This window comes from Centrocercus urophasianus, unplaced genomic scaffold (assembly GCF_019232065.1).
Source record: "Centrocercus urophasianus isolate 14NV4802_14NV808 unplaced genomic scaffold, USGS_Curo_1.0 seq_16, whole genome shotgun sequence".
Taxonomy (NCBI): domain Eukaryota; kingdom Metazoa; phylum Chordata; class Aves; order Galliformes; family Phasianidae; genus Centrocercus; species Centrocercus urophasianus.
Genome location: NW_024884711.1, coordinates 17,261,415 through 17,276,316, shown reverse-complemented (window position 1 = coordinate 17,276,316; position 14,902 = coordinate 17,261,415). Strand labels below are relative to the sequence as shown.

The window sequence follows — 14,902 nt, the reverse complement described above, 5'->3', positions numbered from 1 at the left end:
TGTGTGTAAAGTTGTACTTCCTTGCAGAAAGAGAAAAATAAATTTTTAATTGTACTTACAAAGACTCCTGTGTGTTTTTTTTTTTAACAGTGCTGTCATTCTTAATGTGCCTCAGGTGTTTCAGGAAAATTGTACGTCTCTGAGGTCTAGTAGGAGGTTTAGTGGTAACGTCTACTACACTTGCAGCTGAATCACCAGATCCTCTTACTGTCTAATGTTTGGGAAACTTTCAGACTGGAGGTGAGTGGAGAAAGATTCTGAAATGTAACAAAACAGGCCTATTCTAAATCTTTAATCATGAAGACCCCACTCTTAAATTAAAAGTGAGTAAGAGAAGTTGCTTTTCTCAGTGTCACAATGACTTACACGAGTTGTCTTGTATTTAATGTGTGTGTATATATATATGTGTGTGTGTGTGTGTGTATGTAGGAAGAACAGCGAGCAAGCAATAGTATGAATGTTGTTTTCATAATACAGTTTATCAAGAAGCAAACTCAAAACATTCAACTAGCTTGTTGTACTTATTCTTACACGAAAGCAGTATTGCTAGGGCGTGTATAGCATTGTATCAGTATCCAAGATACATCTTGCCCCTTTCTTTGTGGCCGGTCCTGTTTGGTGCTGAGTGGTCCCACACTTTGGATGGATGAACAGATACTCCACTGACGCCCACTAAAACTGCTCAAAGCAAATCTGTTCATCCATTGTTGGGATCACAGAATTTTTCTGATCTGTGTCCAATGAAATAAAAAGTAGTAATACAGCAGCGTAGCACAAGAATGTAGTAGTTTTTGTAGACAGTGCTCTGAAACATCCATCTTCTTGGCAGCCAGTAATATGCTGCACAGTTGTCTATTTTTCCAAGTATCTACTCAATATTCGCTTTTCTTTAATGCGGTCGTTAATGGGGTCTGGCTAGATAGATGCAAATATTTTCGAGTAGAATTATCTAATGCTGACAATTCCAGATGGCATCGTCAGACTCATGAAGGAGGCAAGTTGCACAAGGGACCCAAGTGTTTCCTTGTGCAGATACTTAATGTGGAATTAACTGCCACAGGAAAATGATCGGGAAAGTAATTACATGAACTTTGAAATCTAAGTTTATTAAGTTTTCTTAAAATGTCTTCAAAACCATCAAATTCATGGAATGAACTAAACTTCTTAACCCAGTTAATTGGTGATTTATTTTTCAGATGATACAGGGTGTCAGTGGACATCTTTAACGATTAACCCAAATGCGACCTCCTTACCCAGGACTTTGATTAGTTTGTGTTGCACAACCGGCTGGCTGCCCGCAGGATTTGAGCTAATATATTTGACAGTACGGAAAAGGTTTTCTTTCAGAGGCAAGTTTTAATTTTATAGCAGCTAAAAAGGTGAATCAGACTTCTGCAATGTTGTATCCCACTTGTTTTTGTTGCCTTATTTTTTATATTTTAATAAAATACAAAGTTTTGTAACTTCTATACATCAACTGTATATTTTGTGTGGCCCAAGACAATTCCTCTTTGTGCAATCAGGATCATTAAGGTTGACAAGATCTGTGGAATCATCAAGTCTAGGCCCGCCAAAAGGTTGGACGCCCATGGAATAGACTGTTACTGAATTGATGCTTCACAAAGCCTCGGGTTCTCTGGGATGATGCACACATACATTTTGTATCTCTTGAAAATGTCATTAAGATTCTTAAAATATGGCCCAAGTTGAAGGAAAAAAAATCACATGATATACGTCAGTGTAATCACACCACTGAAATGCCAGTGGCATCACGTGCTGCAGAATTATCAGTAAGTGATGTAATTACTACAAATTTCCCACCTCTGTTTCTAAGCCCTCCAGTAAAAACCTTTCATTATGAGTTGGCCCTTGGTTCATTCATCAACTTCCTGTGGTTGGTCAGTAGATGTCTAATCATGGTCTGTTTCTATGATGGCTAAACTGAAAAGAAATGTGTTGACATCTTTTACGTGCCCGTGAGCTAGAGCTAATCATAAGGTTTGTTTTTTTTAATTGTAGCATATTGTATGGTCACCGCTAGAAGCGGATAGCGATAGCTTTTGTTTTCAAGTATATCAGAATATTGGTAAGAAGTGTGGAAGGAGGAAACAATTGGATGGAGACTGTTTCCATTATTCTTTATGCTACTCTAATTGGTCTCAATTTTGGAGCAGCTAATTAGAGATGATCATTTACCAAACACATACAAACAGAATGGCTGATTACTACTTAAAAAGGATGACTTAAGAGTCTAAAATACAGTCATTTCTGATTTACTTATTATTCCTTTAATAAATCAGCTCTATTTTATTTACATAGGTATTCCACTGAGGTGATTTTTAAAGCACTTCTCGAACTTGCCAGGATTTTTTAAAAGTTGCACATTTCATTGTTACAGAGGGTGTTAATGGAGAGTGTCAGCACCCTGCGCAGCTTTAATCTGTTGCCTTTGATGTGTAGGTGGCACCTCAGGTCTCCCGGAGCTGTCCTGTGGGTGAGTGTCCATATGTTTAGCCCACTTCAATATGTTCCGAGAGCTTGGGCCAGCAATGCTTGTATGCTACATGGCGGACACGGGAGGTAAAGCAGCCATCTGGACTTTGCAGAATCATAGAATAGCCTGGGTTGAAAAGGACCACAATGATCATTTAGTTTCAACCCCCCTGCTATGTGCAGGGTTACTAACCACCAGACCAGGCTGCACAGAGCCACATCCAGCCTGGCCTTGTGTTTTTTGAACTTACCTTCTGGCACTCCTTGTTTGCAGTAGCGGAAAGCCCCACATGTGCTAATCTGATGGTTTACTGTGCAAAGACTGGTTTGGCTTGGTATTTAATGATTGTGATTTCAGATGTCCACTAACAATCTCTTAAAAGGAATGGGAGACAAGACAAGGTTTTCTGAATCCAAAATGTATTCCGGTACTTTTGCTGTGACACAGGAGCACTGGGTGCTTGAAATAGCCATGTTATAATTTTAGAAATGGATTTCTTTGTTGAAGTCTTTATGTCCATTCCCAAAGAAACTGGTGAGCACAAATTTGGATCCAAACAGATGCTGGGACACTGCTGAGCTGAACACTGGCTCTTTGTCACAGAGATCACTTGCTGGGATCAAACCTGTTAATAGAGCCTTGGTTTTTTAGGTAGAGGATTAGTTGCTCTGGGGCAGGTGACCCACAAAAATTTTTCTTAGTCCCAACACCTTCACACTGACTGCTTGTAGGTATTTTGATGCTGAAATATGGTACAGATGAATGTTTGTAGCCCTCACCAACAGCTGTCCTATTCAGAAACATGGCTCTGCATTCTGAACCCAAACTACTCAAGGGCACCATTTTATATGAAAGTTTCTTGGATGAGGTATGGGAAGGTGTGATACTGAAACTCTGCTCCTTCTGTGTGACCCAAGCTTGCCAGAGCCACTTCTCACTTTATTGGCAGAGCTGGGATCTCTGGCACTGATGAAATGTGCATACAGATGAGGCATTCCAGCTTTAGTGCAGCTCCTGTACAGCGCTGTGTTTCACAGTACATGCTAATTCCATGTTTGCAGGGCTTGTCCTCTTGCTTTTGAAGTTCCATCTCCCCTGTCTGTTTCAAAATGTTGGTCACTGTAGGAATTCTTTTTTTCTTGGAGAGACATTCCTGACATTTGTTTTCCTCGTCTAACTGCTGCTTTGCAGGAGCGCTGACTGCCACCATGAGTTGCTCCCACATCATTTCTGCCTTTAAGATGTATAAATTCTGGGTACAGAGCTCAGAGGGGCAGATCTGTGCTGCAGTGCTGGTGCTCTGCTGCCATTTCTTATACGTGGGGCATAGCCACAGGGCTAACAGCCCAACCATATGCCCTGTCACCTTGCTCAGATCCTGCTGGAAAGCTGACAGTGTCACTGTGGTTTCAGCTCTCTGGGGGAGGCATTGGCAAAGCACTACCTTGGTCCTTATGACACTGACACCTCTTCACCTTCTGTTTCCTTGCTGATGGCTTGCCCAGTGCAAAGCAGTCCAGAGATTTCTTTGAACAGCCATGAATTTTTCAATAGGTATCTGTCACTTCACTGCTTGGAAACGCTTTCCCTCTCGCTGTGACAGCCTGAGTATGAGCTCATGGCTTATGCTGATGTGCAATTTCAACATCAATTTCCTAAAGCTCGGTCCAGAAAAATACACCATATCCTATGCTCTCACATTCAGTCACTGTGTGTGAAGTGCAAGGGTCCATGTGTTTGCATCAGGCAGTCAATTCATAGATGATGTAGTAAGTATCAGAAACAACCACTGTGGTCTGCCTGCTGCAGAAGGAGTTGTGCTGCTGCTTGTGGTGCTTTGAGAGCTGAGGGGGAACTGCAGGTTGCCAGAAGCACCTGTGGCTATGGGCTGTTCCTTCAGTTGGCCTCCTTTTGTCTTGAACTATGGAAGATTTATTTCATAAAAGATGAGCTTTCAAAGAACATTAATGAGTTGGAGGTAACATTTATGATTGTAGGAGGCAGCTTTGGTGTTCTACATGAAATAGATCTTCCAAGCTGTGCTGGGTAAATGGCAAATGATTTTTTAGGACTCTGGATTAGAGTCCTAAACTAAGAGATTAGGCTCTGGATTACTTCACAATGATAGGGACTGTGCTGTACAGCAAATACTGCCGCTGGGTCACATCCTTCACATTCTGTGTAGATGCCTTCATTCACCAGAATGAAATGCTCCGTAATGTCTAAGTTCAACCCTGGAGGAACCTTTAGGTTCAGGATGTACAAAATTACATTCAGGACTGGCAGAGGGTGGGGGAAGACCAAGGGGAGGTGGGCTCTCTGTTAAATGTGCACATTGTGGGGTGAGTCATAATAGTTATCTTCAGCATCAAGAATTACACAACATATGAAGGCAGGTCTGAAAGCAATGCCTCTGATTTCGTTATGTTGGCCCACGATGTCAGAGGTGGATGTTGGTGGTATGGCAGCACAGGTTGAAGCTTCCCATCAATATCCTGTTACATTTCATTGCTGTGTGACAGATGGCAGCAGAGGGGCAATCTGACAGGATGGCATCTGACGTGGAAGCATTGATGAAGCAAAGGGCTGTCACTGAGTTCCTCCATGTGGGAAAAAATGGCACCATTGACATTCATTAGCATTTGCTGCATGTTTATAGAGACCAAACAGCAGGTGTTTGAACAGTGATGTGGTGGGTAGTACCAGCGATGAGAACTGGTGTCACCTCTACGAGCCAGTGTCAGAGCAGCAGTCCATGGAGCAGCGATGTGAATTCCCCGTTGCAAAAAAAGTTCAAGGCGAGGATTTGTACATGGCTGGTTTGGGTGTGCAGTCCTCAACCGCATAAGCTATGCCTGTCCGAGCACGTGACAGCTGACTGACTTACTGCACGGTGGGTGACGAATCCGCGTCTTGGCCGCTTCCACCCCTACTACCCTGAACAACGATGGCTTCCGTTATATTGCAGGAACAAGCGGTGAAAGCCAAGACGCGCGGGGCTGTGTTAGCCTTTATTTCACACGGAACGTTTCCAGGACTTCTGTTTGCTTACAGGCACGGCAGCAGGACGAGAAGCAAACAGGTCCGTAACGGCAACAGCCAAGGGCTGAGCGCAGCACGGAGCCGCTCCCCGCGCGGCGCGGTCAGTGCGCGCCTGCAAGGCTCGGGGTGCGCGGCCGCTGCCCGGCGGTCCGGGAATGGAGCGGCTGCCGGCGGACGCGGCGGCCTTGGAGGAGTACGCGGAGTACCGGCGGTGAGAGCGGGGCCCGGCCCGGCACGGGCATCCCGAGGGGAGGGGAGTTCTGGGAAACGCGGGTGGATCGCACCGAAAGTAATGCCTCCCGTTTATTTCCATGGAAACTACAACAGAGTGAGCACAGTAACGGTATTCGATAGAGCAAATTCTCAGCCACAAGGCATTACTTTCCAGTGCGGTCACCACCATCAGGTGTGCGTTGTCGCCCATGATGAACGAGAGCCTGCATGCCACACTCAGAAGAATCTGCAGTGGAGGTGACCCACTGCTTCACAGCCACTGTGGCAAACATCACTGCTAGGAAAACATTGCCCACACAGCCCATCTTTCATCGGCCCAAACGGAAGGCACCAAGTCTGCACTACCTGATGGGTGTGGTAGGAGTGCCCAGCCAAGATCAGCAGTCTTCTGAATGGGGTGTGGCCTGGCATTATGGTTTTACAAGGTTTTGCAAGGGAAAGGCTGCTTTCTCTGGCCTGACTGGCAGTTTGAGCCTTCAGCTCAGTCAGAGCTCAGAGTTAAAAGTTTGTCCAAGTTCCAGGAAATCCAGAAGGGTCGCCCCTTTCCTGTCCCAAAGGACAGTGCCCATCTCTTTACCTGAAGGCAGTGTCTTGAACATTTTCTTTGATGGGGAATTTGTGTGTCACCACTCCGTGGCCTGCCATTCCTGTCTCTAGCTTGTAGCGATGATACGGCATCTCATCACAAGTGATGATGTGATCCAGGAAACTGTCGCTTTCAGCCTCATACTGGTTCCATAGGACCTGACAAACTCCCTCACAGTTGCCACTGCTGAAACGCACTGCCCATCATCTTGCTGTGCTCACATCCACTGTTTGGCCTCCGTTACCATTCAGCATGTATTGATGAATGTCAGTGGGTGCCATTTTTTCTTCATGGAGGAGTTGAGTGGCACACCTTTGCTTCATACACACGTCCATGTCAGATGCCATTCTTCAGCCTGCCCCTCCGCTGCCATCTGTCACAAGGCAATGCCACATAACAGGATATTGGTGGGAATGTTCAACCTGTGCTGCCATACCACCAACATCTGCCTCCGATCCTCCGATGTTGTGGGCCAGGATAATGAAATACTGGGCATCACTGTTGGAACAGACCTAATATATTACTAGAATAGTAATACACAACTGTTTGCTTTTACAGCAAAAATACCATTATGTATTGTTTGATATACTGGGAAACCTTTTACTTTCTCCTTTTTGACTTTTTTATGACATGCTTACAGAATTGTAGGTGATGATGATGGAGGAAAGCTTTTTACCCCTGAGGAATACGAGGAGTACAAAAGAAAGGTGCTGCCCATCCGGCTGCAGAACAGGCTGTATGTCAGCTGGAGATCCCCCACGGGCATGGACTGCAAGCTGGTGGGACCAGAGACGCTGTGCTTCTGTACTCACCGGTGGGGTTCTTCGCTTTTTTTTCTGCACCTTTGTGTTCTTTTTACATCAAAGAAATTTACAATTTTCTAGATCCAAATACAGCACAGGCAAGTTAATTTCAAGTCTGTTCTGGAAAATTAGGTTTTGAATCATGAGATTTTTTTTTTTAATCTAAATCCCAGTAACTTTTGTGCAGGCCAAAACAATTCTGCAGCCATCAATAAATTCAGCTTCAAGGCACAAGTTATTGTAGATCAGATTGATTGTGCCGGAGTTATCTGTAGGTGGGATTGGTTCCGACATTGTTATCAAAGTGAAACATAATTATCTGTAATATTTATAAAATAGATGGATGTAAATATACCTGATATTAAGTATCTGATTAAACATCAGTAATTAACAGTAATTAAGATAATTAAAGATCCTTCAACTCAGAAGTTGTAAGGTAAATTATAAGTCTTCTGACGAGTTTTATCACACGTACTAACAAGGTTATAAAAGCTGTTATTTTTGCCCATTTCAGGTATAAACAACACAAAACAGACTACGAAGTGATTCCCAAAGACCGTCCCATCTGTGTGCCGTGCAGAGCGAGCCACTGTCCCTGCCAGTCCTACCACTACGTTCCTCTCAATGGCACGCAGCCCATCCGCTGTAGGTGCAAACACTTTGCTGATCAGCACAGTGCAGCTCCTGGATTTTCCTGCAGCTCGTGTAAGTTACCATCAGCTTGCAGCAACCTTCACTTGTGAACTGATTGGGAGCTGTGTCTGCCCAGAGCATTGCTAACGCTGTAACAAAGCAGTTCCTGAAGATACTGATTATTGGTCCAGAAAGGCAAATGGCAGCAAAATCCCACACAAAAGGTTTGGGAAAGCATTCAGGGGAAGCTTTTTGCTTCACTTGATTGAAGTTATTGTAATGAAACAGCAGTAATAACCATAGAAATTAAATAATGCACAAACTTCTTTGGAGCCTCACATCATATAAGCTGAAGATTTTTTCTTAGATTTCTATAATATTAGTGAATTTCTTTCTTGAAATCTATTTAATATGTACAGTAAAAATCATGATCAGCTTTTGCTGGATGAGGTGAGAATCACATCCCACAGGATTAACATAAAATATTTATGTTATGTTATGTTATGACAGCCTTTAAGTGTTTGCTCTGAATAATGTGTAAGACTTAAATGTGCAGTTGGATGGTTCAAAGTGGAACCTTAGAACAAAAGGTTTTAAATAATCATTTATATCCTACATTTTTTCTTGTGTTTCTGAAAAGAGCAGGCACTTCTGAGAGCTTCAGAGATTGCACAGAGAAGGGCTGACTTGCTTCAGTGTTGTTTTATTGTACTAGTGCTGCTCTAGCCTAGCTGTCAAACATGGTAGATAAATTACATGTAATATTAACATTTTAAAAAGTACTTACTGTATGGTACATACAGTATTTTGTATGAAAATACAGAGTAAGAACTCAATGACTGAAGAGTGCCCAAAATGAAGTAAGCAAGCTCTTCATGATTCTGAGAATGGCTCTACAAAATGACCTGTAACTGAGGTTAGTTAGGGGCAGGTCATAAATAGGTTTGTAATGCAGTCCTAAAAGAATAACGAAACATTTGTAGTTCTTGTGCAGAATTCTCTCCAGCAGAGCTTTATGATATTTGGTCTGAGCCTTACTTAGGGCAGATACACCTCTATATCTGTTTCATGCTGTGTTGAAATGAGGCTGAGCAAAGACCAAATCATGTACAAGCTTCCCTATAGAAGATGTGGCTGGATGCTTTTGCAGTGAAGAAACTCTAGTTTTTGACAAGATCAGTTTGGAGAAACAGCGTTTGGTCTGCTGTGAGGTATAAACTCCATTACCATCTCCCTCAAAACATTTATTTATTTGTTAATTAGGTTCCACGTGTTCAGGATTTCACAGCTGCTTTACCTGTGGGTGCGGTCAGCCAACATACGCACATGAAACAGTAGTGGAAACTAAACAAGAGCGGTTAGCCCAGGGAAGGCCAGTTGGGCAGGATGTTCCCTATGCTGCTATGGGAGGACTGACTGGCTTCAGCTCACTGGCAGAAGGCTACATGAGACTTGATGACAGCGGAATAGGTGAGTGCAGCTGACCTAAGATGAAATTTGAGTGCTCCAACTGGGTATTTTTGTGAAGTAGTCATTCAACAGAGACTTTCAGAGTCTGAAGGTGAACTGGATCAAAAGGAGTAGGACTTAAAGACAGACTTTTTTTCAGTAGTCTAAGGACTGCCCTGTCCAACTTCACGTAGTGAAATGATCAAAATGGTGTTCTGTCAATAATTTCAGTGTTCAGCGCAGTAGCTTCTAGCTGAATTGCATGTATTTTAAAGATAATTCTGCAACTTCTCTTTTTTTCTAATTTTCATTTTATATTTATGTTAATCCTTTAGCATAATTCTGCCCAGATCTTCCTTTTTTATATTATTCCAACATTAACCCCCCTCCCCAGGTAGATCAGTGCCCATTCTGCACACACACACACACACAAAACATCTGGACGTAGAAACCTCTGCTGCTCTGAGGTTTTGTGTCATATAGTAATGGACACATTCTATTCTGATATACCGTTTTATTTATTACTTCCATGCACTCTCTGCTTCTTTTTTCATATTCTGATCTTCTTTCCTGAGTTTGTTGTGGTTTAGAAGCCATACTGTACCTGTATTAACTAAAGAACTGGAGATTTTCATTTCTTTTGAAGCCACTCTCTTTAACGTTTTTCTGCACAGTGTTTGTATGAATCTACACCTTTGTTTTGACACCAGCATCTGTGTTTTTAATGCATCTTGCAAAGTGAATTTTTGTTTTCATTCAACTTTTTTTTTTTTTTTTTAACAGGGACTCCTCCTGCTGAGCTGTTAGAATCCCCTGTAACCAGCATGGATCATCCATTTCTAAAGGCATTTCAGGGACCTTCTGGCTCTGCTCAGACCATCTCGCAGCTAGCAGGTGGTATATTAGTAGAATAATACTTCTTACAGTAAATGTATCATATAAAATCTAATTTATTTATGAGTTGTGGAATGTTTAGAGATAAAAATCAAAGTTAAATACTAAAACAAGTCTTGATGCCTGCTTATCTGGAAGTTAGTGCAGTTGTTTGGCTCAATTCAGTAAGAGTGCCTTCTGCCAGAAAGTCTTTTCTTCATGGAATTAGGAATCAGTTATGCTTGTTTTAGATCCCTTCTTTTGAGAAAGTATTTAGCCATTAATGTCACTGTTGAATTCCTGTTTATCATAGCTGCTAGCCTTAGACTAAAAGCGATACTCATTGGTTCAACTTCTGAGGTTTGTTACTTGCATATCAAGGTGTTTTACTACATCCATACCACATCTCATTTTTAAACTAGTTTTGCCAATACTGTGGAATAAAGAGTATCATCAGTGGAAAAGTTTCCTTGTTTTTTTGTTTTTTTTTCTCTGTAGGTGGTTCCAGTGCCTCAGCGCAAGTTTCTCATGAAAGACATTCAGAAGAAGACGACATGGCTTATTTTGAGAAGCGTTATCAAGAGCGGGCAAGTTATTGTATTTATTGCTTAAATTAAATATATTCTCCCAAAGTGATGGCTAAGAAAGTTAAACATCTAATTTAAGTGGCATATAAATGTATTATGTCATCTCTTCGTGTGAAAAACTAGCCTATTAAGGTAAGGTTTGAAATACAATTATGTGCTATTGCAGGATGGTAGTGGTCAGTCATGTCTGGATGGTATTTGCCTTAAACAAATGGATTTTTATTGTGTTAACTCTTCATAACACTAATAAAAACTCCTAAAAGCTCAACTGCTGTTACACTTGCTTCTTGCAAGAAGAAAACTGTTGGAGCTTTGTGAAACTTTAAGTCATTTTCTTTATTTTGGAAATCATTACAAAATGTGGTCAAACGTTGCAAATATGGGATCTATTTATAGGAGAAAATGTTATCATAACATTCAAATTGCTAAGTCTTTTCTCCATGCCAAGATTTTCTTTTCTCTGCAAGAGTTAGGAGGGATTTCAGTTACAGACCTCACACTCCAAATAAGGAAAGATGTTTTAAAATGAGTTCCTGTGTAGAAGTGTAGACATCTACAGGAATACTTAGCAGTCAGCTTGCTTCTGTACATCCTTTGCTTATTCTTAGTGTTACACAGGGGAAAAAAAAACATGTTAAAAATATTGTTTTCTTTCTCCCTGCGTTTCTGATAGCTACATACCCCTTTTGTATAATTGCTCTAAATAGGATCTCATTCACTTTAACATTTTATTTTATGATTTCAGTCACTTTTATATCTTTTATCACTTTTATAATAATACACGAGGAAAACTGTTGCTTCTGAAACCAACAGTTAGATTTGCTTGGACTAATTAATAAGTCTTACTACAAAATGGATGAGGTGAAATAGGTGTGTGTTGGCAGATCGTACCATGCTCTAAGAGCCTACTATGTGGAAAAAACCTGCTGAGAAGAGGTGACTGTGCTGAGCAAGGTGTAGAGATGCAGGTTTAACATCTACTTCAGCAACAAAATTTCACTGTGATTTTGTGCATGGCGGTTGTTCTGTGTCTGTTACACTGCTGTAATAAAACACCTGTAATTTTCATTGAGATTAAGATTAATCCATGAACTGAGGGAACACCTGCATTGCCATTATCAGAAATAAAGGCAGACCTGGCTTGAATAGCAGAGGAGCTGCAGAGCTATGAAAGCACTCCTTTGTCACTTGATTCAAAAGTGAGAACTTCTGGGTTGAACTAAGAATAATCTCTACCTCTCTCTGTCCCATAAATCGCTGCTAAATTTGTGACTGGTTGTAGAGGCTCAATATTTCATTATTAGCCTACTTGCAAATTAACTCTTGAATCACTGTTGTGATTTTCTTTCTAACAGCTGAAAAAGGAGAAGGCTGCTAAAGGAAAAGAGAAAAGTCTGGTGCCATCAAAGAAGCCATGAGTTTAATGAATAAATATTAACTACATGGTTAATCATTTGTTACTTGTTGATTACATGTTAATTACATATTAATTGTTTATTGAAGAATATTTTGTCACTGTACCTATTTGTTTACTTCTTTCTTCCCTTCTTTATTCAGTTCTTTATTCAGTTCTTCCCTTCTTTATTCAGTTCAGTAATTAATTTTACCAAAATTAATTTTTAATTATCTTGTAGTGAATTTGGTACTTTAATCCAAGTGTTTCTAGTTGCTAGAATTGTTATATAAGTATATAAAATTATATAAGTATGGAAAATCATATTTAGAGATTTGCAGAACTGTTACTTAAGATCTGAGAAATAAGTGTGTTTTAAAGTACTACATTGCAGCAGGGCAAAGGAAGTATTGTACATCCTGTTCTTAGACTTTTATGATACACTTTATTTACAGAATTGCTAGGACTCATCTTGTTCATGGATTTGTACTCGGTAGTGTTTGTTTTATTAATGCTAGCATTTTAATCATTAAATTGTTCATTTTTCTTTCTGTTGGTTCCATCTCTGTTGCATAAAATTCAGATGTACCTTTTGTTTCTCACACTTCTCTAGGCTCTGTTCTTCCGATGTATATTTGTTACATCTGAAGTTCCATGTGCTCACAACCCCATTTCCACCCATTCTTACTGGCTAGCTGAAAGGATCCTGCTGTCTGCATAGCAGTGACTGTCAGACTGAACTTTTGACAACATAAAGTGGACATGGATATGCTATTTATTGCACATAAGTAATTATATATCGCTTGATATAAAGTTCTTTATCCAACAGGTTCTCTTTGTGTCTAATGCAAGAGTCCCTCAGGACGGGAGATGTCCATTTGTTTTGTCTGTGCACAGCTGTGGCAGCATGTATTGTACTAAAGGTTGTGGACATTTGTGTGAAAACTTAAAATTAGGTAACGCTGTGTGGCGCTTTAGGTCTGTTAAGTAGCACAGTGCTGAATACCTGGCTGAGGCTGCAGGATGGTTGGAATTGGGAGGCAAAAATTGTGCCTGAGTTAACTTTGTAGGCTTGCCTGAAAACAGAGATGTAAGGTTGTTTGCCCTTAAGAGCTCTTGAACATGACTCTTGGACTGAAGGTTTTCAGGTGGTGTCTGCTGAGACTTTATAGCAAGAGCTGGCAGAAGCTTTAAAAGCTTTGATTCTCATCAGAGAACTGAAGGTGGTGCCTGTATGTACCATACTGGCAGAGGAAATCAGGGGAGGTGGAATGCATTTGGGCAACTTCCTTTTCTTCAAACAGCAGCTGTGCAAAAGAAGAAAGGCTCTTGGAAGTGCGTGTGAGTCATACAGTGACTGATGGAGGTGGCTGGATCTGAGTGCAAACAGAATAAAGGCTTGTGACTGCTCTGCACGGTGACATGTGCTGTGTTGCTGTTACCTTCGTTTAAATGCATTATATATTGAAGTGTATGCTGAATGTTTAAAACGGATCTTTACCTTTAAATTCTACACTGTTACATATGGTTTTATCTTAATAAATAAAAATACTGATTTGAGCTCCCTCTTCTGGTCCTTATAAGCAATCATTTCTATAGTACCTTGCGTGGTTTTGCAGTAGAATTACAAGAAAAAAAAACCCCATGTAGATAACATTTCTAAAAAATGGCAAATATACAGAAAAAATAATTTTATTTCTGTTTTTCAATAGATTATTACAAAATAAAGTGAGAAATGTATTCCAACAGTCTTCTATTTATCCCTATAGCTGTAGCCATTGGAGAACACAGTTCCAGAAATGTGTGTGTACATTTCAAAGATGAGATGTATCACAACAATATACTTTACAGGGAGAGGTTTTGATAGTTTCATTTCTCCATTGGAAGAAGGAAAGAAAAAGGGAAAGGGCAGAGGAAGAGGAAAAGGAAAGGGAAGGGGAAAGGGAAAGGGTTGGTGAAAGAGAAAGGCAGTGAAGGGGAGTGAAGGGAAAGGGAAAAGGAAAAAGGAAAAAGGGAAGGAAAGGATTTAAGTTAAAAATACTTGCCAATTTGAAATGCTTGATTTGCCCAAATCCAGTTTTACTGAACTTCACACATCATTAACTCTTTTTTATCCTAGTCAATCTGTTAAAATTTTGTTCCATGCTTAAACACATTTAAAATTTCCAGTATAATGACACTAAAAAGTCATTACATGTAATTGATAATACTTTATAGTTGGAAAATAGTGGGATTTTAAAAGTATCAACTGCATTAGATATTGTGTAGGAGTTCTGACCTCTTTTCACCTGTGTTGATGACTTTCAAGTAAAAGCAAGTTGGTTTGTTGCTACAAGGCATACTTTTGACTTCTTGGTACTACACTGTAGAACATCTTGCAGAATTTTTAGTATCCTTATATGAAAAAATCAGTGAAATATATTTTATAATGTTGCTGGCTGTGAAAACTGGAGACTGCTGTCATGTCTTGTGTGAAATTTGCAGATCAGAACAACTCTCAAAGTAACTAATCCAAAATTATCCTAAAAAAAAACCCACACAATTTTTGTACTTTTATTTAAAAAAAAAAGGAATTTTGTTAAAGGTGAAAGCAGAGATCAGATGCCAAAGTGTTTGCCACTGACAGCGTTCATGAAAGAGCTCAATTTCATGAGCACTTGTTGACAACTTGTTTCCTGAGAGAGGTCCTGGACTTTGGACGGAATGTTGGAAGGCAGATAAGTTATCACTTCATGATATATCTGTGTGCATCTATCTGTCATTCAGCTGCACACATTAACTACTCCTGACTCTGATCCAAGGAATCGG

General features: G+C 40.5%; 2 protein-coding genes across 9 annotated transcripts in view; both read left to right on the top strand.

Annotated features, from left to right (window-relative positions):
- The window catches only part of CCDC126 (coiled-coil domain containing 126), a 13,586-nt gene extending 12,119 nt beyond the window's left edge, over window positions 1-1,467 (top strand). For 3 of the 4 annotated variants that reach the window (XM_042816836.1, XM_042816838.1, XM_042816837.1), the window contains 2 exons: window positions 91-240; window positions 1,197-1,467. The gene's annotated coding sequence lies outside the window, so the exon portion shown is untranslated. The remainder of the gene's footprint in view (window positions 1-90; window positions 241-1,196) is intronic. The other variant, XM_042816839.1, reaches the window with a different exon arrangement.
- Window positions 1,468-1,523: 56 nt separating this feature from the next.
- Window positions 1,524-13,654, top strand: FAM221A (family with sequence similarity 221 member A). Of its 5 annotated transcripts, none has more exons than XM_042816835.1 (8): window positions 1,524-1,790; window positions 2,461-2,494; window positions 6,997-7,170; window positions 7,674-7,864; window positions 9,056-9,262; window positions 10,025-10,135; window positions 10,613-10,701; window positions 12,708-13,654. In XM_042816835.1, the coding sequence occupies exons 3-8, from the start codon at window positions 7,121-7,123 to the stop codon at window positions 12,813-12,815; spliced, it is 756 nt and encodes a 251-aa protein (XP_042672769.1). In that variant the 5' UTR covers window positions 1,524-1,790; window positions 2,461-2,494; window positions 6,997-7,120; the 3' UTR covers window positions 12,816-13,654. The 5 variants fall into 5 exon arrangements, with proteins under 5 accessions (XP_042672769.1, XP_042672768.1, XP_042672766.1 ...); XM_042816834.1 differs by having other exon boundaries at window positions 2,399-2,494; XM_042816832.1 differs by lacking the exons at window positions 1,524-1,790; window positions 2,461-2,494 and adding an exon at window positions 2,510-2,580.
- Window positions 13,655-14,902: the final 1,248 nt, after the last annotated feature.

Coding starts and splice junctions, on each gene's coding strand:
- FAM221A (XM_042816831.1), top strand. CDS start 5,692: ATGGAGCGGCTGCCGGCGGACGCGGCGGCCTTGGAGGAGTACGCGGAG. Junction 7,171..7,673: donor CTGTGCTTCTGTACTCACCG/GTGGGGTTCTTC, acceptor TGCCCATTTCAG/GTATAAACAACACAAAACAG. Junction 7,865..9,055: donor TGGATTTTCCTGCAGCTCGT/GTAAGTTACCAT, acceptor TTTGTTAATTAG/GTTCCACGTGTTCAGGATTT.